Here is a 26,793-nt window from a genome sequence, read left to right on the forward strand (position 1 = left end):
ACAAATATAAAAACACATATATAGTGAGAAATGTCAACCCCTCATATGGCGAAAAATAATGAACGAGAACGATGGTAAAACAATCAATACAGACACATACCGCCTGTTTGCCTGCGACCTGTCCGACACTGCCCAGCTGGAGCGGTCATTGCGAGCTTTCAAGTTTGATTTCAGCATTCCTACCTTGGTTTTATCAGAATGTGTGATTACATATATGAAAGAGAAAGATTCTACAAAATTAGTCAAATTCTTAGGAAAGAATTTATAGATCAAAGATATTTTGTATTATTTTTTATGCCTTTCATCGGATTTTCAGTTTTTCGGCTAAAAGTATTAGAAAATAACCTCTATTCTTTATAATGCTATTTTTGAATATTTTTTCTCCTAAAGTAGGAGTATGAATGTGTGTCTGGATATTTTTAATTTTAGAGCCTTTTTGCTTGATGGTTATTACAAAAATATTTTGGACTTGCCACGGGGTTTATATTTTATCTAATCTTTAAGTTTGTACGTTATAATTAAGCTTTCACATTGATACTCTTGATCAATATTTAAACAATGACAGGAGACAAATTGGAGAACGCAGGATTCTTTGTTTATGAACAATGCCTGCCCGATGATGGTTTTGGAGCATTTATGGTTGAACATTTTAACAAGATCAGCTCGCCTATTCATGGACTTGCAAGGTAAAAATATTAAATATTGGATTAAACTTATTAGGTATCAACTATTTAAACCACTTAATATATTTAAAGAATCTTGGAAGATTTTTAGGCCATTGTTCTTTTTTATATAGTAATTTTTTGTTTCAATGCATATTGAAAATATGACAAAAAAGTATTAAGGTTTTATATGTTTTTTTCTGAAGATATAATTTCGGAGTTGTTAAAACTTTCTGTATTACTCATTAAAATATAACGTATTTGACAACAGAGTGGTTGATAATGCTTGTTTATATTACAGGTATAAAACCCCAGAAGAACAAGTATTAAGATATCTAGGAGCTGGTTGGTCTAAATGTAAGGTAATAATACCTAATAATGTTTTCATAAAAATTATTTTGAGATATACATTTATTTAATAATATGAAAGAAATTTTGTAAATGGATATAAACTTACAGTCCTTTAATCTTAAAACAGTTTGTCTTTACTTTGGGACCAACCAATCAAATTTCAATAAGATAACGTGTGTATTTTACAGTCCAATGCCTCCTTCCTCCCTGTGAGACTTTGTAATACGTATTTATTATTAAGGTGCACACATTATCCAGCATTTTTCTACACCTTTCCCCGCCAGAAATTGAGAGAATAAGAAATCTTCAATTGTTTGATGAATATGAAGAATTTTTCTTAAAATGCAGCCACTATTTCATCCTTGTAGCTACTAAGGTATGTTTAAATATAATTTAAATTATGAACTTTGTAATTAAAAGTCATAAATGTTTACATGGTGACTTATTCTACTGGTCTATAGTTAAGATTTATCAGTTTAAAATTCCACTAGCGGCTTCGCCCCTAGTCTCTAGAGGCTTTGCTCAAAGAGGTAATTAAAAAAAAATTTAGTACCATTTGGTGCTGCGACCATTACTTTTAAATTACCTGCCTCAAAAAAATTAAAGGATTTTTTTGTTTTTTGGGGACTTAAACCACCACAGGACCAGTAGGTATATTCCCTGAAGAGTAAAATTCAGTTGAGTAGTTAACGAGATCTAAAGTGACGGACGGACAGACAGACATCAAGCTACTTTGTATTATAGATTTGCATTACCTAAAATTAAAAATCTCACTAAACATATATTTTACAGGGAAACTGTGATATTCTCCATGGAGTTTTAAACCTGAAAAATCTACCTGAAACTGATACAAATTTTATTCCAATTTCTGAAAAGCCATTGCAAGTCAAACTGTTGGTTACTCCTGGTCATTTAAAAAGGTAAATACCTACTTTTATAAACTGATCTAATGTTTTAAAGAAAGTTTAGAAAATTAAATTGTAAAAAAAATAAAAAAAAAATATACCTACTAGGTTTGCTGTGTGTTTGTGTTTGTGTGTAGCCATAGTTTCTTAGTGTTTGGACCTAAGTAGTCATGGAGTAGGACGAGACACTTTTGTATGCTAGGTTTGCTTATACTTTGTAGAAGAGTTCAAGCTGCTTGAAAGTGTATGTAAATAAAGGCATTGATAAAGGCAAGAATTTAATGATAATGGTTAAGATATATTATAGTTTTATAATTATATTTATTTGTGTCTATTTCTGTTTGGCTTGGCTTGTATCATTTTTATTACACAGGGATCTTAAGAAATAACCAATTGACGACAAAATTATTTAAATCGCCAATGCTGAAAAACAAAACTACCATTCAATAGAAATTATTGTTAGAAACGTTTACACACTGCTAGTTTAAATACATTAAAAAGAGTTAACAAGTTTAACGAATAAGAAAACGCCTTACAACTTTGGAACTGGGTACCATTGTAATTGAAGTCCCCCTCTCCATGCATGATGCATAATTATCATCTTATATTAGGTATGGCCACACCCTTTGTGTTGGAGAGGATGCAAATATTAACATTATTGGAGGCTTTGGGGAAGAGAATGGTAAACATAAAAGATTAGGTAAGAATTTTGTTTAACATAATTGGATATAAAATATAAATAGATTTTATGACAGGTAATAATTGTCGTCAATTTCGGTTGCTAACATGGAGCTAATTTGTTGGTCAGTTCGTTCATCCAGTAGTATGGGAAGGGGATTGGGGTAATAGTTATTTTAGCCCGCTGCCAGTTTCACTTTAAGAGAACATGAAAATCTGGTGTAAGATCCAATTAATAATACATCCATTAAATCAGTGTTCGGGAGCCGCCATATTTTGGTGGAGCCGGAGCCGTAATTTTCGTTAAGAACGACTCCGGATTAGCTAAAAATGATTTCTATGTAATAAATTAAAAAACTATTGTTACTTAACAAATGGACACACATCCTTCTACTTTTATATAGCTTTAATCAAATCAAAGCAAAATATTTCATATTAAGTATATTTATTTTATTTTCCCAATTCAATAATGGACAAAAATTTATATATTAATTTTAGGTAGGAGCCGGAGCCGCATCAAAATTAAACGGCTCCGCAACGCTGCATTAAATCATACAAATATCGATTTTTAGAAAAAATGATCAATACAAATGTCAATTCTGTTAAACCTTGTGATTCAGTAAAAACAAAATTTTTTTGTTAAGGTAGTTTTGTGACGTCAACATTTGAAAGAAATTGTGTGAATGTTGTAAATACAGTAAACAACTCTAATTTTGAAAGGTATCCCTTTACAAATGTTATGTCTTTTGATTAGTTAAATGGCAGATAAATTTCTGTTTTACGACTTTTAGTTATCAAAAAATTTTAAAAGCTACGATTCTATGAAAAAAATCCTTGTAGACAGGGGTGTATATTTTCCAACCAAATTGAATTTTTTACCCTACTTCCCACTCCTCCGTTTCTTTTCTCAATTTATAAAATAAAAATAGGTAGAATACGTATGACCTTAATTTATTCCTAGAAAATTTATAACCCTGGTATTAAGTTTTAGATATTATTAGTTTATTCTACCATTTCTTATTTTTTTTCATTTAGGTTATATAGTAGCTGTGAGGAGTATAATGGTAGATTGTATTTGATCGGAGGAAGATTAAGCCCTCAGACGCCAGTTAAGGTCAGTTAAAATTCTTTAACTTCAATCAATCATTCATTTGCGACACAAATGAAGTAGTAAGTTTTTTTTGTTACTTAAGATTTCAATAATTGCTGAACCTATGTAGTTCAACATTTTATGGGAGCTTCACTTGTGTCCCAGGGCGATAAAGGGCTATTTAGTATTTAAATGTAAGTCTTGGTATGGTTTCAGACGTTTTTACAGCTTTTCCCAAGAACATTTTTATAGGCTTGGAGAGCAACCGCTAGTGCATTAGATGATATTTAGGCATTTTTTCTAGGATGTGCTTGTTCTTGATAGTAAAACTGGGGACCTCATTGAATCTTTTAATAATTCTGCACTGGAGTCTGCCAGATGGAGGCATGCTACCTGCATTTATAAACATTATTTAGGTACAACGTTTACGTTAAACAGTAAAGATAATAAATATAGCCTACTTTAGAATTTCTGAGTTAGCGACTGCGCTTCGAGCATCTAAAATAAAAGCTTTAAACAACTCTAACCTCAAATTGAAAAAATAAAATAGTGTAAATCTATCCAGTGACCTTTGTAAAGCTTCGGAGGACTCAATCGGTAAAGTTAAACCAAAAAAACGTAGGAATTTTCATATAAGCATATAATGATTTTTGCCGAAAATTTTTGACCTATTGATTGTTAAGATTTGGATTTGATTGTGTAAATGCCTGTGGTGCTTTTGGGGCAAGACTCCCTATTTACTTGATGAAAAACTTTATAGTCTACTGTCTAACATGATAGCAGTTTATGTTAGTTTTAAAAGTTTTTGAATGAAATATACTATAAAAAAAATATTTTTTTCCCTAGTAATAATTGGAGGGAGAAATACAAAAGGTACTTTGGATGAAGTAATTCTGTTTGATCTCAACAACAGAAATGTTATCAAAACAAGCTTAGATTCACCTGTGATAAGGTATATTATTATGTTTGCATGACGCAAAGCTATTCTACTGTTAATATCATTAGTCAATCAGTCAAATTTTTTACTGGTTTACATGGCTTAGAGTGAGGAATAAATATGTACAGGGCGTTTCAAAAAAACTGCGTTTTCCAAATTTGGGAAACAACCATTAGGAGTACAAAAAAATAATTATATGTCAATATTCTCTATAAAAATATGCATCAAAATTGTTACAGGTGTTTTTTAGTATCTCTGAAAATAACGGCACATTTTAAAGCATAAATATTTCAAAAGATGCGTATGATGCTTTTTTCTGGTAGAATTTTGTGCCTTAAGGTTGGTTTTCAAAAATTTATTCACTTGAAAACAACATCTTAATACGGCCAATACAATTTTCTACCAATTACACTAAAAATTTCATTTAAAATTCCCTCACTGAAAACAAATATTCAGTTTTTCTTTTTGTGTACTTAAGAAACATGACCTTAAAAATTGCTCATGTTCGTAAATCCCCACCCCTCATTTATTCCTATAATCCTTTGGTCGATGACAAATTAATGCCACGCTGTATCACGGGATGGGGGCGTGATTGAAATGTGTAGTATACTCCTTTGATTAAACTCAATTTACGGGTTTTTATATAATTGCAACGTAGTTATAAGACTTTTGGTAGCAATAAATTGAGACGTTGGGTATCCCTCTAACTGAACCGATTTTTGATTAGTCAACGGTCTAAATTTGTATCGGCCAGGATATGATTAAAAGCCTAAATCGGCCAAGGAATAGCCGAGTACAATATTTTTAAAATTAAAAAATTAAAAATAAAGAGCTAAATGATTTATTGCGTCTTTCTCTTTTTATCGACAGACGCACTTGGATATATTATTTTCATAATTAATTATATGTATTTCCCATGTTAACGTCACCTTATGTGTAAATTTGGTGAGCTATATATTGAGTAGCGTTGTTAAGTTAGGATGGAAGAATTTTGTAATGAAAGCAAAAGTGGGGTAGAGGATAAGGGATGGGGTAAAACGGGTTATCATAATGTTTTATTTTCTTGACTTTAAGTTAAACTCTATCAATCCTTTAATTTAATTGACAGGTTAAGATATAAACTCACTAGAGTTGGCTCGATAAAATTATCTCCCTATTGGCTAGTTTTCTATATGCATATCTATTTCTCAATAAATCTATTTTCCTCACCCGGCATTACTATCTAAAAGAAAGTAAATATTTAATAATTTAAATGATTTTTAAAAGATTTTTTTAAATTATATTTTTTTCTTTACATTACCATCACCAAAGGGTTAATGATGATGATTACAATTTTAGTTTAATATTTGAACACACAAAATGTCGCCACAATCGAATTCTTTTAAAACATAGTTTTCTTAAATTTATCATATTATAAATTTAAATTTTCTTTTTTATGATTAGAAATTAAATACATCAATATAAGGTAAATAGCAACATGAAATGAAAAAAAAATGAATTTATTTTTAATAAAGTAAAATAATGGGTCTTATCGTTCTGGGCAATGAGAGTTTATTATGGATTATTGGAGCACTATGAGTTTTAATCATATATTCCTTGGAAAACTTGAGCTCGTTTATAGACATTTATTTCCTATATAGATCTGACATGGATCTTGAAGCAATTAAGCAGGCCGTTTTGTACATGTTAAAAATTGGAAGATTTCATTAAATAAAAGTAATCGCAAATATACTTAGTAAATAATTTATTCATAATTTGTAATTAAATGCTTTAATAAAAAAAAATCAAACTTCCAATAACTTTTTTGTCTTTAGAGATTTTTTTGTCAAATAAAAAGGTTTTTTTTTCTTTTTTCTATAACCTACGTTATTAAAGAAGATTCTTTTACTGCAAATGCATCACAATCAAGAAATGTGAAAAAATGACAAATTGCAGTTACTTAAAAATGCTTTTGTGAGGAGCTAAAAAGCATTTCACCTTTAAAACTCATTAAGGTACTTTTCTTATACCTTTTTCTAAATTAATATTGAAATTCTACGATTTTTTTTTATACATAATTTTAATTAGTTATTTTAATTTTTCTTGCACAACATTTTTCACATAAAGCATTTTTGGAAACTATGTACCTATCATAGAGGCCGTATTTTTAGAGATAATGAAAGACACCTGTTATAAATTTGATGTACTTTTTTACAGAGAATAAGTACATATAATCGTTTTTTCTGTATTCCTTCTGGTTGTGTCAGAAAAACGGAAAACGCAGTTTTTCTGAAACACCGTGTATATTAGATAAATGTAAGCATGTCACATAGAATACAATGTATTAAAATTGGGCGACGGCCGGAATTTTAAAATTGTATTTATTTTTTTAGTGGGGCTGTGAGTGTATGGGGAGAAAAACTGTTGATATCTGGCGGCCAGAGTCCAGTTTACAGTCCTGGTACAGGTCATACCTGGTCAACATGCCAAGAATTTGTATGGATTATTCAACTTCAAGGTATAGCTAACTATTTTAGATTTATGTAAATTATAAAAAAAAACTCTTAATATCAGGATGTACCTTAATCACAAAAATACCAAGATCACTTAATAGATAACCTCAATGGTTATCATACAGACAACCAACACTTTTTGTCTGCGAGGCACTTTTGCACATTAGTGGTAAGTGTTGTGCTGGTTAACGGGATTTGAGCTGAAGTCTCCGGTACACAATGACATAATTGAATTTAAAGGCTTTTTATGATAATACTCGAAACTTTTATCAAAACCTTTTTTTTATAACACTCCCACCATTTCCGTTGAGAAGGAAAAAACATATTCTTAATCTTATTCTGCTGGGCCTTTCCCTATAGATTGCTATTTTTGTGATGATTTTTTAACCTATGCTTAATCTATTCAAATTCAAAATAAGCATCAAAAAGACATTTTTAAAAGTTCTTTTATGGTCCATATGCGTTATTAGGGAAACCAGTAACTAACATTTTCCTCTTGTTAAGGCGAAGAGTTGAAGAAAAGAAAGATATTACTTGATGTTGAACCAAGATTTGGTCATACTAGTCATGTTGTGGCCGATACTCTAATACTAGTGGGTGGAGTTACTCCTTCTGGACCTTCAGGTTTGTCAGTATTTCTTTTTAATTATCAACTTAATACCTACCTAACTTAAAAAAGATATTCTGTTAAAGCCTACAAACAAATGACAATTTGAATTGATCCACCAATTTTTTATACTAAAAATATGGTTTAGTAGTTTTCTTTCGGATTTAGCCAACTGTTTACATTCATAATTTAAATAAAAAATCTGATTTTAAAGATAGAAAAGTCGTTCGATACAATGTAAGTTGTCAAACTGTTTCATTCTCAAAGTCTTATTTCATTAACTAAAGAGGACTATCCACGAACCAGAGCAAGTGATTCTAAGCATCTTCCAGCATTGACCCATAGTATTTTTTAGTAAATATACTTTAATATTTGCTTTATCGACTAAAAAGTTAGGTTTTACCATGGTTTTATATGAAAAAAAACTTTGAAATGTAAATAAATTTTTAAAGCAATATCATCAGATGCTTTGTTGAGTTAAAAGGACAAAATAAAATAACACTGCAGAAAAGCATCAAATGTTGTAAATTGCAAAAGTACATTAATTAAACTGTTTATAAGTTACCAACCCTTTTTCTAAATATACTTTTGTGTCAAAGCTTTTAAACAACAGTTTGAACTCATTAAAACATTCGATGATATTGCACCAAACAATGCTTAACATTTCAAAGTTTTTTTTCATAAAAAAACATGGTGAAGCCTAACTTTTTAGACGATAAAGCAAATATTAAACATAAACCTAGTATATTTACTAAAAAAATACTATGTCTCAATGCTGGAAGATGCTTAAAATCACTTGCTCTTGTTCGTGGATAGTCCTCTTTTGTCTACTTTTTCTTTAGACCGATTATTTTCTTAAAATATATATAATCCAGGCATCGACTGTGTTAATTTGATAACTGGAGAAGTAATGAGGCACAATTTATCAAATATTAAAAGCAACATTATTATGCTTCATAATCACAAGTCTCTTATAAAGGTTAGATATTTCTATATAAATATAATTAAAGAAAATTTTGATTTCATTGCAGAGCAAAGAAACTTAAATCAAAATGATAAATATTATGATCGTGAATTTTGATTAATTATAACTATGAATTTTTGTTGTTGTTAAATAATACATGAATAAGTTGAAGTTTTTCCCTTAAACTGTCTATCGAGCCTTGACCTTAATTAATAAACAAACAAAAATCTACCTCTGGATTTTATTAGATTAATGTTTAGGATGGGAAGCTTGTGATAATTGGCGGAGGCGGAAATTGTTTCAGCTTTGGGACACACATCAACCCATCAATTTCTATCAACATGAAAGATATCCTGCCATAGATTTCTTCAGTCTTGTAAAATTATTATAAGACTGACTTTATTTTTTAATGTGAATCAGTTTGGTAGTATTTATTAAACAGAAATTGCTTTAATTTTACTTTTATACTAAAGAAGCGACTAAGCAATTTTTTTATTTGATTTATATCAATGTCAAGTGGGTCAAATATGCAAAATTTTGTTCATTGCATATTTTAGCATTGTTTATAACCTAAGATAAAATATTGGTTTAACTTTTTAATGTATTTTTTTCAGACCTAAAAATGCAGATTTTGTTGAGATCCAACAACACCCAAGTGGTGGAGATTGCCCCGGAGGCCAGCGTTGAGGCCCTCAGAGCTCAGGTAAGAATCTTAAAAATTTTTATTTGCATGTTTGATATAAAGGCTGCCTTGGCGTCATTTAGTAATATAATTTTTTGTTAGGTATATTAACTAAAAAACTATTTTTAATTATCCTATTTATTTATGAAAAATGTGCAGAATTGAAATATAAAGTTAAGTTAGTTGGTATACTTTTTAGGACTTTTTATTTTCTCAGAATTTGAGCTAAAAAATAAATCCAAACTGAAATTAAATTGCAAACACAAATATCCTTCACAAACTAAAACATTGTTAAGGTTGCCGAAATTGAGGGAGTTGAAGCCAGCTCCATTAGCCTTGCCTGTGCCGGCTCAATCCTGGAGGACTCCACCAGCGTCAGCCTTCTGGACAACCTGCCCGTTGACGTCAACGTCCTGTTGAAGGGAGGTAAAGTTCACGGGTCCCTGGCTCGTGCTGGTAAGGTTAGAGGTCAGACCCCAAAGGTTGAGGCTGTTGAGAAGAAGAAAAGGAAGACTGGTAGAGCTAAGAGAAGGATCCAATACAACAGAAGGTATTTTTTGCATATTTTTACAGAGATTTCAATAATAATTAAAAATTCGTTGAAATTATCAAAGCTTGTTGTTTAGTACATATTGATTTGTTGAGTTTTCTATATTTAGAATTATATATGAAAAATTAAGTTTTTATCTTAGATGGTCAATTTTTTTTTTTTTTAGATTCGTGAACGTGGTTGAATCCTTCGGCAAGAAGAAGGGACCCAACTCCAACTCATAAGATATTTCTACACAACCTTCTCCCTGGTCTCTTGTGGCAATTATATTGCCTTCCATGGTATTATTGCCACACTGGTCATCAAAAATTGCCCACTTATTTCTATAAATTAGGGTATACTGCATACAAATAAGATTTACTCCTCTAATTATCCACCTGAATTACATGTTTAGGATGTGACAGGAAACAAAATCTTTTATTTCAGATGGAAAATGTGGAAGATGGAGGTCCCATTGGTGAAAAACTGCAGAAAACTGAAAATGGAATTGGTAATATTGTAGCCAGTCATTATAACAAGTAAGCATTTCTTTATTAAACATATTCTTTTTAACTGTGATTTACTAAACTAAAAGCATTTTTGAAAAGTAATTCGAGCTGTTCTTTTTATTTTTTTAATGTTATTTTCCAAAGTAGTAAGATGTATGTCATTTTTCATATAGTTTTTGTATGTCTGTATAAAAACAAAAATCGATATCGTGTGGTTATTTGCGTACTTGTGTTTTCTACCTTGTTTTAATGTTCGAATTTTTTTATTTATTGAAAATTCTTTTTTTTACTTATCTAATTTTAGATTAGAAGAGAAGGGGATACATCACAGAAAGGAGAGTAGAATCTACTACATGAGAAATTTCAACAACTTTATCAAATCTATGTTAATACAAGAATATGTAGACAGAATTCTCAATAACAAACCAGAAGAAGAAGAGAAAAAGTTCAATGTAAGTTTTATTATGCCCACTGTGTATGTTTTTTTTCATTGTGGTTTAGAACTGGTTTTTATTCAACGAAGATATGCATTGGAGCCATGCTAGAAAGATTCTAAATTACTCTCTAAAATTAAAATCTAATAAGGTCATACTTTGTACTTTGAACCCAATCAGTCTAGTATTTACTGAAATCTTAAGCTTCAATCAAAAAACCTTACTGCTGTTCTCTATATTGTAATCTATGGTTGTTCTTATCTGTCAGATTAGATATATTCAAGAAAGATTTACTTAAGATGGAATTATCCTCGTTACTTTTGTATTTTTTTGGGTAGATCTTTAAAGTATTGGTAAACTTAATCTCTTTTCAACAAGATCTATTTTTTAGGTTTTGGATATCGGATGTGGTAAAGGTGGGGATTTGTTGAAATGGGGGAAATATCCTGTAAAACACATGGTTGGGGTTGATATAGCAGACACAAGCATACAACAATGCAAAGAAAGATACAATCAGTATAAGGTAAGGATATAGATTTATAGGTTTCATCATATTATAGACAGTTTTCTGCGGATAATTAAATAAATAAAGATTACAGTTTTGTTGTCCCTATGGGATTAAAACATTTTTATATATATTTACAATGATTTTTTTCTCGACTTAAATTTTTTCTTTAATATAGATAGGTCTGTAACTCTATGTTTTTCAACGTTAGTTTGTCCGTCTGACTTGTATCTTTCAAGTTAAATGGAAAGGTCTTAACATGATCTATCCCGAAAGTCCTCTTATTCAGTTCCAAAGCTTGAAGAAAACCTAGCTTATATATTTATCTTGTTTTATTCAATGTATTTTGTTTAGTTTGGTGGCCAAAGCCAATACTGAGCTGGATCTTTAAATCATTTTAGTGGTGAGCCAGATCGGGGCGAGCCGAATTTCAGCCAATCACAGCGCGGCATTTCATAAAATGCTGTGCTCTCATTAGTGGAAAGATGGCTAACCCCGATCTGGCTCACCACTGAAATGATGTAAAGATCCAGCTCTGAAATAAAATAGTTGATGTAAATAACTTATCTATTTTGTTAAGAGTAAACAAAGGGGAAGGCCAGTATTTACGTCAGAATTCTATGCCGCTGACTGCACAAAGACTGATATCAAGGCCAGGGAAAACAGTGTATTCTTAATTTAGAAATTGAATGTGCCTTGAAATTCCGCTTTTTATCTCATTATATTTCCACTCTAGCATTTTGAAAAATGGGATGCTTAAACATGAGATACAGGCAACGTATGAAAGTTTCTACTATTATTAAGAAATGTGGTTCTTAAGATAAATCTTTAAAAATAATGCAGAATTTCCAAGAATTGCAATCGGCTCACATAAGAGGAAGCTCAACCAGTTGTTGTAAATATGTCATTTACAAAAAAATTCTGATATACTAATACGAACGTTTCTATTTCGCTTGAATACACTCTTATCAACAATAAATTTAGAATCTATACAGCGAACCTGACATTAAATTTGACATTGTCAGTTGTCAATTTGCTTTTCATTATTGTTTTGAAAGCTACTCCCAAGCGGTCACCATGCTCACCAACATCACAGCTAACCTGAAACCTGGAGGCTTTTTTGTAGGCACCACTCCATGTGCCTATGAAATAATGTCAAGACTTAAGAAGGTATGAATGCCTTTAAATCAAATATCATTTCAAGAATAGGTAGAATCTTTTTGAGAAATAATATTATTATTTTTTTACAAGAACCTGGAAATTAGAATAATTTAATTTTTAAAGATAGAGAAGAAGCTAGAATGTCAATAATAAGATGGGTTCATTAAGATCCCACCCACCCTTCTCCAGCTTAGTCTTGGCAGAACTGTATTCTTTATCCACAAATGTATTTGTATTTGTAGAATGAAAGTAAGGAAGTTGGCAACTCCGTGTACAAAATTAGTTTCCCCGAAGACTGTGATCTAGACCCCCCGGCCATGTTTGGCGCGCAATACATGTTCCACTTGGAGGGGGTGGTTGACTGCCCAGAATTTCTCGTCTACTTTCCTTTGTTTGAGGAATTGGCTAAAAAGTAAGCCTTTTAAAATAAAATGTAATTTTTTCTTAATTTTTATGAAGATGCTTTATTTGTGGACGTATTTACATTTTAAGACGTAATTGTAGAGAGTCTAAGCGTATTGTATAGTGCCCAATTGTCTTGGGAAACGCAATTTAAGCTTTAAGTTTATAAAACATGTCTTTTGAGAGTATTTCTTACTGTTGCTCTAATACTTATTCAGAGTTTAAGTCAATAGGACAATTTGGTATCCAGGATATCTATTACAGAATACAGACATTGATACCGACTGTTACTTATTGCATAAAAGATAAAATTATATATTGTCTTTTTTTATTTAAAACTGTAATGAGCATATATATATGACCTCCAGTGGTCTATCTATGTAACCTTAACAAACCATCTATCTTTTTAGATTTGGCTTGTTACTTGTATCACGAGAAAGATTTGGTCGATATTTTGACAAGAAGAAGACTAATCCAGAGGCGCAGAACCTTATGAAGAGAATGTCTGCCCTGGAGGCATATCCCAGCGATGATCTCATGGGAGACAAGGAGCAGTACTCATATCCAGAGGTTAGGGAGGCGGTTTTTGATTGTTTTTTTTTTTTCATCACGAGCTATGGAAGCGTTAGTTAAGTTTGATAAGAGGGAGGGGGGTGGGGGCGAATATACAACTTTCATGTAATCAAACTTGAAACACAAAGGAAATAAATTTTTAAAAACTGTCAAAGAGCTGGGATTTGGCATGGTAGTTTTAAGTGTTATGTCAAGTGCAAATATAAGGATTTTTTTTGAGAAAAAAGGTTTATCTAAAATTAATCAAAATTGTCTAATTTGACGAGAAACAGCGAAAAAAATAAGCTGTTTCCTTTTTTGTTGCAACTGACAGACAGATAGTCAAACTGGAAATATATGAAAGAGAAGATTCATTGCCTACAAATTCTTACTTTTATTATTATATTTAGAGCCAACTGACGGATACAATGCGAACCATCGGAACAATGTCCATTGATGAGTGGGAGGCTCTGAATGTGTACACTGTCTTTGCTTTTAAGAAGCTTTTCTGAATATATTTCTGTTAACCCGTGTTCACGTTGTTCTGTTCTACGTGTCATATATACAAAAGCATAATGTTTGAAACCATGACTTAAAAACAGTCACAAACAGTTTTTCAGAAAACAAAGTGGAATGTCTTCTATGTTTCTCACTCTGTTTATACGTTTTCTTCCTTTTTGTTAAAAATATATCAGTCATAGTCTGTTATTCTATTATTCATGCTATTTACATACATTTATGAACTTCTCGATAACAAGAACAAAAACTCAATTTTTTCACCGATGAAACTGTGATTAATGAGATCTCTTCAATTAATTTTACATAAAAAAGACATCACTCAGAAAAGAAACCATTTTTATTTTTGCCAAGTCTTTCTTAATGCTACAAAGTAAATATTTAAATTCTTATTATAAATTGTGAACAATATGTATTTTCTATTGTTAATGTATTTATTTTCTTAAAGTTAGCAGTCAGGTGGTAAGTTTGATAAAAATCAATTAATTTTATTTTTAAAATCATTAAACTTAACGCCTAATGACCTTTTTTTTGTTATACCTTGTAGCTTAACGTGTATTTCTTTCAGATAAAAATGTTATTTATTTAGAAACATGATCAGATAAAAAAATTACAAAAGTAATTATCATGAAGTTTCCATTGTATCTTCTAGTCATAGGGTAAGTTTATTTGTTTGAGATTGATTTATTCAAAATAAATAAGCTAGTTAAGCCACATCTTCATCAAGCACATTATTGTTTAACCCATTGTGTTGTCCCAGATTTAATCCACTTGACACTCTCTGAGATGAAGGTTGCAAAAGCGGGATGGATAGAATAGTTTTCTATGATTCATACATTAAAAAAGTTACTTAAGCCTTTTTTGTCTAGGTTTGTAGGGTCGGGGGCTGCAGGTAAAAATGAAAAGGCTGCATTGGAAGAAAAAATCAAGAGTCTAGAAGGTGCACTCCAGAGGACTAAAGATGAATTAAATGATGTGTATAGGTAAATACTTCCATAGAAATTTTATTTATTTCTGTAGATCATTTTGTGCTCATAAATTACAATCAATAACAAATTTTTATATTTAGAAAACTTGAAGCAAAGCCAGATTCTGTACTGGGCCAGGCAATGAATTCCCTTGGAAGCTGTTTTACATCCCCTCCAGAGAAAACATTCAAACCGTTTGTTAGCGAGGTCATTATTTTACATTTTGTTGGGAATCGAAAGGAATAGACTGAAATAATTTAAAATTGGTTACTATTTAGTTCCTAAAAATTTTGCCCTTAAGAGCTGCAAAAGCAATAAACATAAACATAAATATATATCTTTCTTTTTCTGTGTATTTGTAAAGAAAGATTTTGATGCATTTGAACCTTTATATCTCTCTTTTACAGGTCCCAGTAAGGTTAATGCAATTGTTATCATATTGATTTAGATGCTTAAAATTCTTGATGTGAGAGATGAAACTTCAAGTAAATCTGAGATTACTGTATCTCTTGGCTTTTCTTCAAGTTCAAAAGGTAATCTTCCTTCCGGATAATAGTGATTTAGTTTCTTGTGTTTAATTTTTTGTTAGAATAGCTTACAAATGAAAAGAGTAAAGTATTGGACATAGAATATACGTGGATATTATACCATGGGAAAAATTTTCCTTAATTTAGATTGCTAACATTGACATCACTTATGGGTCAGTTCGTTCATCCAGAAAGAGGGGAGGGGATTGGGTAAAGGGGGTGGATGGGTTGATCCTGTTTTTAACCAGGTACAAGTTTCACTTTATTGATCATGGGGTTATAATGATTATCTGGTGTAAGACTAGGATCCAAGTAAAAATAAATCCATTGGTAAAATACGTAGCAAGAGAATAATGCATAATGGCAACTGGGTTATATTAGTTAAATCTTATTAAACTATTTTTAGATATGCAGACATTACGAAGATTTGTTCTGTATGATGATATTCGTTTTCATGAAGTACAGGTCAGCATTATATTATTACTTTTGGTTGATTTTGTTAACATATTTTAATTATAGCTTTGTTATCTTTAAGAAGAATGGAAAGGTAAAGATTTCGATAATGGAAGTATATAATCAAAATAATGACAATTTGAATTTTAAATTGTAAAGCATTTGTCTGACTTCTACTTTACCATTTTATCCAAACTTTGTTCAAAACCTGAATATAGGACCAGATCCAGCTAAATTTTCCCTTATCGGTAAAACTTATGCAGTGAGTTCTGACATATATATACTAACCCTTTTTTCCCTGCATAGGACATCCTGTTAAGTTCCCTATCGAAACTGCCAGGAGGTGGTGGTGGCCTATTTGACCTGGATACCATTCTTGCAGGTGCTGGAGGCAAAATTCATCCACAAACTGTCCAGCTCCTATTGGTAAGAGAAAAATCAAGTATTTTTATTTCTAAAAGAAACTGCATTATGATGCTAGGTACATTTGATTTACTTTGCTTACAAATATATTACAACAGTGAAATAATAAAATAATGAAATTAATTTAGGTGATATTTTCAGGCTGGATTAATGATATGTGTAGTTTTAATTCCTTTATGCCTTGGAGTACGGAAAAGAGCTGTCCTCCTTCTCCTTACTTGCATTTGTCTGGTTCATGTTTGGCTTGGTGAATATTGGAAGGTTACTATTTAGTTTTTGTATGCTTTCTCACAAAGTGCTTGTTGAGCACTTATACCCACCCCCTCTACCATATCCTTATACTAAAGTAACAGGATGTTTGTGTGTTTGTTAGTACCGAAGGATCTCGCTAACCTCTAAACCGATCGGGTTCTCCTTAACAGGGCAGTTTCTCATAGGTCCTGGGAAGGTTTATAACTATTTTGGGGGAGGGTACCACCACCCTCCCATGAGAAATCGCCCCTAAAAAAATCCCCCCCCAAAAAAAAAATTTTCTTTTAAAATCTAAAATATTAAATTGGGTTATAGAATTCGACTCTCCTCTCCTCAAGTGCCCCTAGAGGCCGCTGGTTATGAAATAAATTGAATTATGTGGGGAGGCTGTTATTTTTCGAATGCCTTTGCCTAACCCTGCGGGGCTACCTAGTTTCCAATATAACAACCTATCCTTATTATTAAGAAACAAACGAAACCCCACCCCTTTATTTTATTTTTTAGATTAAAAAATAGAGGGCGGGGGATAGTGTATTGCGTAATTTGTGAGAGCTAAAGTCTTTGTTATTGTTTTAATTGAAAACTTTCAGAGTAGGATGTCACGCTTCTTTTGTGCGAGATTGTTGGATTCATATTGTTATTTGTAAAGTAAAATAACAAATATTTCAAGAATATTGCAACATCACTTATTACATTGCACTGTATACAGTACATTTAGGCAAAGTCCTGCAAATAAAGGTTAATTTTCTGATTTCACTAGAATAATATCAAAGCATGAAAACGTAGCAAGAAATAGTAACTTGGAAAAATAACATAAAGATATTCAAAATGAATTATTATTTAAGGTTGTCGCTAAGAAGGAAGCAACTCTTGCTAAACTGGGACCAAATATGAAATCTTGTAGGTAAACAACGCTAATATATTTGTTAATTTTAGTGTACACAAATCCTTATCATTTGACGATTTCAGCATATCATTTGGTATTCAGTATAATTTTTTTTGAGAACCCAAAAATGCAAAATATTAAAATGCTTTGTAAAAAGATGTAATTTATAGGCTAGAAAAGCGAGGGTATGCTCATGCTGTGAGTGAATTCTTTTCTGGTCTATTCAATGGTGTGTCAGATCCTTGTGAGGAGTATTATAGAGCTGCCATGGTTGACCCTATATTTGAGGTAATACTTCATCAACAATGAAATTCGTTTGGATGCTATTTTAATTAAAATCAAGGGTTGGAATAAACCGCTTTGGTGATTTTTAAAAAGTTGAATATAGCGTTAGTTCTTGGTTTATAGGAAAAAATGTCTTATAGCTTAACGATTACCTACCTACTCGTCAAGTTTTAAAAATCGCCGAAGAATAAAATTTGGGGTAAAAGAACTTCTAACAAATTTGGACAAATGAACAGCAAATATGCATCCACTTTTTGTCAACTAGTAAAAAGATTTTAATTTAGGTGAACATGATACATGCCATAGTTGAGAGTTTATCCCAAATGATGGGCATTCTTGGAGGATTTGGAAACGCAGTTGGCAATTTCTTCAATAACTTTCTGGTAAGTATTTTATTTTTTAGTAGGATATATTTTACTAAAGGTTACTTTTTGAATTTTGTTTAATAATTGTTAAGAAAGGGGAAAAATAATTTCAACTTTTGATTAAAATGCTCTTACATTCATAAATATTTTTTTTAGGTTCCGTTGCCGCTAGCCTGGAAGATACCTGGCCTGATCATTCTAATTATTCTTGCAATGATAATCTCTGGATATCAAATTAAAACTTTGTTTTTCACTATTGGACCTTCTGAGAATAGGTAAATTAAACGCTTTCTATTTCATCATTTAAATGTTTCTTTTTTGAAGGACAAACTCCAAATATTCAGAACTTCAATTCCATAGATCTTTTAGAGTAATAGGAAGTTAAAATACCTAATATATTTATGTTTTTACTTTTAGGTCTTCAAAAACAGGAATCATAATAAACAAGAGTAAAAAAGCACTGAAGAATGACACAGATAATAGGACATCCAATGATGAGCTAGAAAATCTCGCTGACAACAGGGATAAGAAAATGTTAACCTCTTCCACAAGCTTTGCTGGAGGCTTTGCAATACCTCACTCCAGAAATTGACTTCTTTTAGAGTCAAAATAACAAGTGAAGCCGTATGAGCCTCTAACCTGTAATTTTGGGGAGGAAGAGGACAATGCTTGTTTAATTAATAAACAGCCCTTCATCTTCTAGAAGCAGAAATTTACACATATACACAACTTCAACTTACACAACCCACGACTGTGGCTCAACTAGTAGCGCATCCGCATGTCGTCGGTTTGGTTATAGGTTCTTATCTCGGCCTAACAACGCGTCATAACTAAATATGTTTAAAATGGTCCCTACTGCTAATATGTCAGGTGCGCGGCATAAATAGTTAGAGTAGGGGGAATGCCTTGGCCCAAAACAGGCACAACACATTACCATGCCGAATTAGGACTTTAAAGATAAAGGTCGTGCTATCAATGGGTTGGTTGTCTATAGGGCGAATAACCGCTTCACACTGCAATTAAGAGTTTACTATAAATAATATTTTTGTACAATGTTTACCAAACAGTTTTTATTGTTATTATTTTTGTGTATTTATAATCTTATGATTTCTGATGCTTTTAATTACCTCAATTTTTTACCAAACTGCTTAAATAATTTTTATGATTAGCATGCTTAAACCAGTGAACTATTACTTTCATTAACGCTTTAAAGTATAACACTATATGTATAAATGTTATGTATTATATTTTCTATGATAATTTGTAAAACCAATGATAATATTATGTGACTGACTGACATCGACAAGAAAAAGAACATTTTAACATAGTTTAATTACAATTTTAAACTTTAAATGTCATTAAAGTCTTTAAAGGAATGTTCCCTTTTTTGAATAAATTAAAGGAAAAAGGCAAAAAACTTTTAAAATTGTAAGATTTCTTAATATATTGTATCTTAATCCTAAGATTGTGCTATTACCGAACTCAGTACCTGAACTTAACATACTAAACGTATTTTTTCTACCGGTTTTCAGATGAATGATTTTCCCAATGGACACTTCAAGGTTAGTCCTGGATTAAACCTACAAACTCACAGCTACCAACCACCTCAGGTAAGATACATTGGTATAGCGAAACTCCTCTGAAATTAACCATATATATGTCCGCCAGTCCATAACGCCATGAGGGAAAAATGTGATATCTCAACTGCTATTTAAAGTAGACAGCTGATTTTTTTTTTGGAGAAAATACCAATTTATTTCAATTAAATATCAAGCGTACAACGTATTTGTTCTATGCTATCGATCATGCTACAATAGATATTCTGTATGTTAAACTTTAACCATATTTGTTAACTATTACTTTAAAAGGCTATCTTATCATTTAAAGACATGCATATTAGAAAGGTTTTGAAATATAGCACTTAAAAAAATTCATAAAAAACGTAGGACTTTGTGAGTTTAATTTAAACTTTATCGCTTTTTTAATTCTTTCTTTTTCTATGATCAAGCTTAAGGTTTCGTATTTATTATTCAAATTGAATGAATGAATGTATTGCTAGATCTCTGATCCGAGTAGCCTGTATAACCCAGCTACTGGGGCGTATACACCGTACACTACTGCTCATCCCGCCTTCGCACACCCCCACACGACCACCCGTCACGTGCAACAGCTACAGATACAACATCCTCACCTCACACATCAGCAGCTACAGGGAAGCATTCACTATTACAATATTCTAAAAGTTTTAAAAACTGTTCATATTTATTTTTACTTTGAATTACGTTAATTTTTTAGATTATTATATATGGGGGGGGGGGGGGGGGGTTAATGCAACCATCTCGTAATCAGTGAGCAAATGGCACTTAGAATTTGAATTTTGATCTGGATCTTTGCATGAGTAATCCTTGGTAGGTCTTTTTTCCCTAAATTGAACAAAAAGTTGGAAAAGTAACGGCTGGCGGCTCAGCAGTTAAGCCATTTTTAAAACTATTTCAAGGGAAATCATCACGAAACCTATCTCCACATAATACTCTAAGCTGCTCCAAAACGTTTTCAAACGGTTCTAGCCGCTAGTTGCTGGTACTAGAAATCTAAAAATATTTTTTTTGTATCATTTCACATGATTTAAAGCAAAAATATGTTTCAAAAAGTTGATTCCTACATAATTTATGGCAGATTTGCCCTAAAATAGCCAAAAAACGGCTGAGCCGTTAGCCGTTACCTTTTCAACTTTTTGTTCCATTTAGGGAAAATAGACCTACCAAGGATTACTCATGCAAAATTTCAGATCGAAATTCGAATTCTAAGTGCCATTTGCTCACTGATTAGTATTACGAGATGGTTGTATTAAAAAAAACCCCCTTATAAGCCTTCACTGGACCTAAGAAGCTTTACTGTAAAAGAGAACCATATCGGTTCATCGATTAGCGAGATCCTTCGCTACACACTGACATAGAATAGTTATATTATTAGTATTACTTTTATATAGGATTTTGAGGCGCTATACTTGATATATTATTATTATTATTGACATTTTATTAATTTTTCATTTTTCTTTAATTTAAATATTAATTGCTGGTAATAGAACGTAATTCAACAGCAACAACACGCCCAGGCGCAGCAACAACAACAGCAGCAGGCAGCAGCAGCTGCGGCACAACAGCAACAAGCAGCCGCTCTAGCAGCACAGCAGGCCAGAGATAAGGCTGCATCTATTCAACTACAGCAGGTTAGGATTAGCATATAAAAGTCAATGAATATATTTATAATGTAGCTGTTCGTTGCCTTTTGATGAACTCGTTACGTTATTGGATAGATGGTTTTTTTTTTGGGGGGGGGGGGTGATACAAAATTGAAGCGAAAAAATGGAAACAAATATATGGAAACAAATATAGCCATATATTATGTATACTGTATTCGTATAAAAAAATTATTTTTACTTAGACGTCTTCATTGTTTTAGAAAGAAAAGTAAATGTTTAGTAATAAATGTATAGTAAATATAGTAAATAATAACTAATAATAACAATATACTTTTTTAGAGCCAACGTTTAGTGTCCCAGGGAAGCAATAACAGTGATCAAAATAATCGTACAGGCAAATAAAATAATATTTTAGAAATCATAGTTTTGTACCTATGTCTTCAAAAACGAACGAAGAAACCTAGTACTTTATGTGGTTCCAAACTTTCATCATAACCTTAAAACTATATGGACTTTTATAGAGTCTTGATTGCTTGGTTTGAACTAGCTGTTTACCAACAAACTTTTCCATCGATATATTTTGTTCTTTTATAATTTGCGCTGTGTAAGAATATCGACAAAGAAAAAACCATCCTAATTATAACACACATCCCTAAGTTACGTATATTACAAGAGTAAGCTTTTTATTATGTTATGAAAGGTACATGGTAAAAATATTATTTCATTATGTTTATGTGCAGGACAAAATGCTGGCAGAAGTAGCCCAGCAGAACCACAAGATTTAGTCAAACAAAAGAAGTTTAAGTCACGTTATCAGGTAAATGTCAGAACTATTGTTTTCAATATACTATCATAGATTTATTTGTTTACGAAAGACTATTTCCGATCCTTGCCATCATTGTTACAGTTTTAAAAGATTACATTTATTTTTGATTAACATTACAAAAGTTGCAGGATATTAAGAACAATCATATCTTAGGTAGCGAAGACATCTTTTATGAATTACATTAAAAAACCAAGAACTATCCCTAGTCAATTTCGTAACACCAGGGTGTTAGTGGACATAGAACTGACACTGTAACACTGGTCTTCAATGTTTTATATGTTCTTTTATTCGTTGGTTCAAGACATTGTGGATTTTTATTGAATCTTAGTTAGTGCAAATAACTAACATTGTACAAACTTTTCCACCAATCATTTGAATCTACAGAAAAGGGTCAATTTTGTTAATCTAAAAGGAGTCGACATCAATTCATCTTTCATTGTTTTATTTCCCTGCTTAACACCTTTTTCTTACAGCAAAGAACGTACTGACGACGTTCTTTTTTAATGAGTAACTGCAATTCTAACAAATGATAACTCAGGACAAAGCTGTTGAGACTGACCACCGTGAAGATGACGCTCCCGCGGCGCAACCAGATATGTTCCTAGAGGCTAAGATGGAATATGAGAGCTCAGTAGACGACATGGAAGACACAGAATCAAGGTAATAAATAGAGTTGTAAAGTAGCTGTGATTAATTTGCAAACAGTGGGGGATGGCTGAGTAATTCGATGTTCGTGATTCTTTCAGTAGAAATTTTATACATAAAAGTCCGAAGTAAGCTCCTAATAGCTACAGGTTCTGTAGTAACCCTAAAGTGCAATACATACACTGTTTAATTTCTTAAAATTGAAAGGTATTAAAGTCTTTAAGTTAGGATTTACTAAAAGTGAAATTGTTTTAGGATGGTTAAAAACTAGGATAAAGAAAACTTGCAAGAAAAACGGTCCAGATATATGTTGAGGCCTATTTTTTAATAAAATGTGTGTTCATAGTTATCAACGTAAATTTACTTCTTCAGAGTACACGAGATGAAGCCTGACCAGAACAGGAAGCCCTGCCCGGAGTGTGGCAAACTTCTTACAAATGTCAGAGAACATGTCAAATCTGTTCATTGGCAGGTAACATCATAATCACAAATTCAATTAGCATGCTCTGCTTTGCTTGTTGTGTTTGACTTTCTTTTTTTTAACTTGATCCTTCAACTCTTTTCAAATGGTTTAAGTGATTTTCTTTCTTAACACTTCCATTTCTCACCATTATGTGAATAAAAGTCGCTTTAAAGTTTTGTAACGTTTATCAGAGAATTTAAAACTAGTAAAACAAGCAAAAAATAAGAACACAGGGTTTAATGATGTTTTGCCTCTTAATATTTTATTATGTAGGTAGGTATATTAGTTTAAAGTGACAGTTCTTAAATAATGATAAGAATATCTTACAAGAACAATATTATTATATTTTGTCTTAATTAAGATCCTTTTGGCTACTGAAAATATTTGAATAATATGTTTACAATTTTTATATTGTTTCCTTTTTTAAAGTAAAAAAAAAGATAAAATTTGGAACTCAAAATTGTAAAAAAAAACTTTTTTCAGGTTAAGAATTTTATATGTGACTTTTGTCCATACAGTACAAGTTTCAAGAGAGATCTGGCTAAACATAGAAATTCTAGACATCGCCATATTATTGAACAAATTGCAAAGTAAGATTTTAAATTTTATGAACAAGGTTTGTATAACATTAAAATGTACCGTTGAAATTTCATTTAAAGGCCGTGGCTTGCAGGGACATCCAAGCTTTTTATTTTGAGGGGAGTAAAATGAGAGGTTTCGAAGGTATGAGGGGGGTATGATGAGGAGTTCTAAAGTTTATTGGGAGGGTAAACACCCATTTATCATCACTCTTGAACGTTTATGGGGACTTTTAAGGTACGTCTTAACCTATTTGGTTCTTAATATAAAGTTGCTGATATTACATGGCTGATAAAATAGTATTATAGAGCTGTTAAAAAATGCGTAACTGTGAAGAAATATTGACGTTAAAGTTACATTTGTCAAAATTACCATCTCCACGTAATTATAGCAACAAAAAAAGAAAAATGACATTATAGCCTGATTCCGCCCCCTTTTATACAAAATTCATTAAAATCTTTTTTTGTGGCTTATTTTCTTAGTATAGTGGCACTACAATGTTGCCCTCACTCTTTATATTTCTTGGCAGTAATTAATAACATAAATATTTAAATTTGCAGCAGTCCCCCGGCCACTGTCACCGTCACAGTCTCGGCGCCGTCGCAGTTTGTAGCCTCTAAGACGCCGGTCCAGTTGCCGCAGTACACACAGTTCCGGCCGGTTATGCCGGCTCACCAGCCCAAGCTGAACCCTAACTCGCCTGTGGGTGCCATTGTGCAGGGTCTGCCTGGTGCTCAACCAATACAACTTCAACCAAATCCACAAAACAGCGGAGGAATTTATTTTATAATCATTGAAAATTGGATATTTCATATATCTTTGTTTTGTTGTCGTATACTTACACTGAAAATTAAAAAGTTTGTGCGTTAATGGATAAAAAGAACTTTTTTCTAAGTAGAAATAATCATTTTTACATTGATGAAAACCCATGTATCGCATAGTTTATAAAAACTATCCACAGACATGAAATAAAAGGTCATAGGTTTTTTAAAACCAAATTTGCATTCTTTACTTTTGAAAAATTAATCAATTTAAATGTAAGTTTAAAATAATTGACATGACTATTTTATAGTCAGCTGTTATTATCTTTAACTGATTATAAAATATTTGTTTGTGTACAGTTCAGCCAAGTTATCCTCCCGGACTTAACTCCATCACCTGTCCTCCTAGCTTGAGGGGGATAGAACCTGAGAGTCCACAGGTTAGCATCACATTCAAATCTTTGTTATTCTTGTTTTTAGGTTTAAAATGTTTTCCTTTGCTTTTGTCTGCTGTAGTGTACTGTATTCTTTCAGGAAGGGAAAGGGCATGGGATACAAGTTTTGTTTTAAATCATCATATTCATTGAATCGTATACTTTGGTTACTTTTATTTAATTTAAATTGGTTTATTTCAATCTATTAGTGTCAAAACTCAACCAGTAACTTCAATCCAACAGAAGGATTTGTTTCCAGGGAGTAAGGGAGGGGACACTGGGCAATTAATTCAATATAAGAGTTATCAAAGAAAGGGCATGAAATCCAGTTTAATCCAATAAATTTGTAGGAAATTATAAAGGGATTGTTAATTGAATAATAGATTTCCATAGCGTCATGTAAAGTGAAATCACAACTTGTTTTTGAGGAAATATATTGAGGTTTTATGGTGTGATTTTTATATTACAAGATTATTGGACCCGGCCAGCTGCTAGCAAGAATATGACTGCCCCTTTTTATTCTGTTTATTTCCCTTGCCCCCACCTCCCTTCTCCCCGTCTGCTACATTCCAAACTAACACAACGAGTAGTTATTTCCCTTCCCCCCACTTCCCTTATCCCTTCTCCCCGTCTGCAATATTCAAAACATACACAACGAGTAGCGGCATTTTATGCGCAAGTCCCCAAACTCAGTCAGAAACTGCTAAATTCTTGCACATTCCCTTTAAGCCAGTCCCCAAAGTCTGAGACTCCTAAAAATTGAATATTCGATCCATTGTCCCCTCCCTTACTCCCTGATTTGTTTCCTTTATGAACATTGGAGTGGGGATGTATATTAATTTATCGTATACTATTTTATCCCTTAAGATAACTTTTTAATAATAATTACAAAAGCAAAGTATTTATTATATTTAGAATTATAGTAGAAAGCTAATGATTCATACATTCTTTCCTATAAACAAATGTGAAAATCTTATTTTGATTGTTTAAATAGCGCAATTTATAGTTAAAAATTGTTTCAGACCAAAGGAAAGCGTTTTAAAGACTGTGAGCAATGCGGGAAAGCTGTGATCAACATGAATGAACACATCAGGTACCCGGGGGCATATCAATAATAACCTTAAATAAAAATCAAGAAAATAAACTTAAATTGCAAAAAAAATTCTAAAGCAAATTTTACAACAAAAATATTCAACTAATGATGATTTTATTTCCTTTTCTCAAATAGCAATATCACCAGAGCAAAATATATACAGGGACAAGAGACGGCCAAAAAGAAATTCAATATTCAGTTTGTTTATATCTTAAAGAAGAAATATTTTTAAACAGAACTATTAGGTTAAATAAAATTGTCTTAAAGGTTGCTCTAAATTATAAGTAAAGTTTTCTTGTTACCAATAGGAGGTTCTGTAAAAAAATTTGCACCGGCCATCCCTTGTCCCTGAACAATATCTAACCTAGTGGATATTGTTTAATTGTAGGTATGTCCACAGGCAAGAGAAGAACTTTTCCTGCACTGACTGCGAGTACAAGACCCTGTTCAAGTGTGACCTGGTCAAGCATCAGAAGGCTGTCCACCAGAAGATTAGGAAGGTTTGCAGCTATTGTGGAAAACACGTAGCAAATATTACAGAGCATATTAGGTAAGAATGATTATTTGATTTATGTTAATAGGTCAGTACCAGTAGTAATCAAAGATTGAATGTTTTAGTTCCATTATTTGAACTAGTGGCTGTGCCTTTAGAACA

At 31.9% G+C, this 26,793-nt stretch overlaps 5 protein-coding genes across 7 annotated transcripts in view; all 5 read left to right on the forward strand.

The window, feature by feature from the left end:
- On the forward strand, positions 1-9,301 carry LOC145330238 (tRNA wybutosine-synthesizing protein 4-like). The gene is made up of 14 exons (XM_080174852.1): positions 1-252; positions 564-686; positions 964-1,024; positions 1,255-1,389; positions 1,806-1,933; positions 2,530-2,618; positions 3,241-3,316; positions 3,632-3,710; positions 3,991-4,102; positions 4,533-4,638; positions 6,996-7,120; positions 7,620-7,739; positions 8,598-8,701; positions 8,947-9,301. The coding sequence occupies exons 1-14, from the start codon at positions 59-61 to the stop codon at positions 9,046-9,048; spliced, it is 1,554 nt and encodes a 517-aa protein (XP_080030978.1). The 5' UTR covers positions 1-58; the 3' UTR covers positions 9,049-9,301.
- Positions 9,271-10,345, forward strand: LOC145330308 (ubiquitin-like FUBI-ribosomal protein eS30 fusion protein). The gene is made up of 3 exons (XM_080174953.1): positions 9,271-9,389; positions 9,665-9,918; positions 10,085-10,345. Exons 1-3 carry the CDS (start codon positions 9,309-9,311, stop codon positions 10,140-10,142), a joined length of 393 nt encoding a protein of 130 aa, XP_080031079.1. The 5' UTR covers positions 9,271-9,308; the 3' UTR covers positions 10,143-10,345.
- Rnmt (RNA guanine-7 methyltransferase) lies at positions 10,305-14,551 on the forward strand. Its single transcript, XM_080174903.1, has 8 exons — positions 10,305-10,436; positions 10,711-10,858; positions 11,232-11,363; positions 11,926-11,997; positions 12,330-12,515; positions 12,749-12,918; positions 13,319-13,478; positions 13,871-14,551. Exons 1-8 carry the CDS (start codon positions 10,345-10,347, stop codon positions 13,970-13,972), a joined length of 1,062 nt encoding a protein of 353 aa, XP_080031029.1. The 5' UTR covers positions 10,305-10,344; the 3' UTR covers positions 13,973-14,551.
- LOC145330260 (uncharacterized) lies at positions 14,525-19,668 on the forward strand. The gene is made up of 12 exons (XM_080174890.1): positions 14,525-14,635; positions 14,846-14,959; positions 15,046-15,151; positions 15,393-15,477; positions 15,878-15,936; positions 16,231-16,350; positions 16,489-16,608; positions 17,445-17,503; positions 17,656-17,773; positions 18,055-18,153; positions 18,292-18,410; positions 18,553-19,668. The coding sequence occupies exons 1-12, from the start codon at positions 14,604-14,606 to the stop codon at positions 18,725-18,727; spliced, it is 1,206 nt and encodes a 401-aa protein (XP_080031016.1). The 5' UTR covers positions 14,525-14,603; the 3' UTR covers positions 18,728-19,668.
- Positions 19,611-26,793, forward strand: part of LOC145330242 (uncharacterized) — an 8,536-nt gene continuing 1,353 nt past the window's right edge. The window contains exons 1-12 of one of the 3 annotated variants that reach the window (XM_080174866.1): positions 19,611-19,745; positions 20,195-20,345; positions 21,219-21,364; positions 21,677-21,731; positions 22,078-22,154; positions 22,702-22,823; positions 23,181-23,280; positions 23,755-23,861; positions 24,411-24,623; positions 24,970-25,051; positions 26,068-26,138; positions 26,527-26,688. In XM_080174866.1, the coding sequence (XP_080030992.1) occupies positions 19,668-19,745; positions 20,195-20,345; positions 21,219-21,364; positions 21,677-21,731; positions 22,078-22,154; positions 22,702-22,823; positions 23,181-23,280; positions 23,755-23,861; positions 24,411-24,623; positions 24,970-25,051; positions 26,068-26,138; positions 26,527-26,688 (1,364 nt within the window). In that variant the 5' untranslated portion in view covers positions 19,611-19,667. The remainder of the gene's footprint in view (positions 19,746-20,194; positions 20,346-21,218; positions 21,365-21,676; positions 21,732-22,077; positions 22,155-22,701; positions 22,824-23,180; positions 23,281-23,754; positions 23,862-24,410; positions 24,624-24,969; positions 25,052-26,067; positions 26,139-26,526; positions 26,689-26,793) is intronic. The other 2 variants (XM_080174872.1, XM_080174879.1) reach the window with 2 other exon arrangements.

The sequence above is a fragment of the Acartia tonsa genome, chromosome 1 (genome assembly GCF_053477335.1).
Source record: "Acartia tonsa isolate MP-2025a chromosome 1, ASM5347733v1, whole genome shotgun sequence".
Lineage (NCBI taxonomy): Eukaryota > Metazoa > Arthropoda > Copepoda > Calanoida > Acartiidae > Acartia > Acartia tonsa.

What these genes read in the sequence shown, in the direction of transcription:
- LOC145330308 (XM_080174953.1), top strand. Translation starts at nt 9,309, where the DNA reads ATGCAGATTTTGTTGAGATCCAACAACACCCAAGTGGTGGAGATTGCC. An exon ending in TTGAGGCCCTCAGAGCTCAG is followed by an intron (nt 9,390 to 9,664) that starts GTAAGAATCTTA and finishes AACATTGTTAAG; the next exon opens with GTTGCCGAAATTGAGGGAGT. An exon ending in AGGATCCAATACAACAGAAG is followed by an intron (nt 9,919 to 10,084) that starts GTATTTTTTGCA and finishes TTTTTTTTTTAG; the next exon opens with ATTCGTGAACGTGGTTGAAT.
- Rnmt (XM_080174903.1), top strand. Translation starts at nt 10,345, where the DNA reads ATGGAAAATGTGGAAGATGGAGGTCCCATTGGTGAAAAACTGCAGAAA. An exon ending in AAAGATACAATCAGTATAAG is followed by an intron (nt 11,364 to 11,925) that starts GTAAGGATATAG and finishes TATTTTGTTAAG; the next exon opens with AGTAAACAAAGGGGAAGGCC. An exon ending in TAATGTCAAGACTTAAGAAG is followed by an intron (nt 12,516 to 12,748) that starts GTATGAATGCCT and finishes TTGTATTTGTAG; the next exon opens with AATGAAAGTAAGGAAGTTGG.
- LOC145330260 (XM_080174890.1), top strand. Translation starts at nt 14,604, where the DNA reads ATGAAGTTTCCATTGTATCTTCTAGTCATAGG. An exon ending in AAACTGTCCAGCTCCTATTG is followed by an intron (nt 16,351 to 16,488) that starts GTAAGAGAAAAA and finishes TGATATTTTCAG; the next exon opens with GCTGGATTAATGATATGTGT. An exon ending in GGCTTGGTGAATATTGGAAG is followed by an intron (nt 16,609 to 17,444) that starts GTTACTATTTAG and finishes TTATTATTTAAG; the next exon opens with GTTGTCGCTAAGAAGGAAGC.
- LOC145330238 (XM_080174852.1), top strand. Translation starts at nt 59, where the DNA reads ATGAACGAGAACGATGGTAAAACAATCAATACAGACACATACCGCCTG. An exon ending in CTGGTTGGTCTAAATGTAAG is followed by an intron (nt 1,025 to 1,254) that starts GTAATAATACCT and finishes TTTATTATTAAG; the next exon opens with GTGCACACATTATCCAGCAT. An exon ending in TACTCCTTCTGGACCTTCAG is followed by an intron (nt 7,740 to 8,597) that starts GTTTGTCAGTAT and finishes TATATAATCCAG; the next exon opens with GCATCGACTGTGTTAATTTG.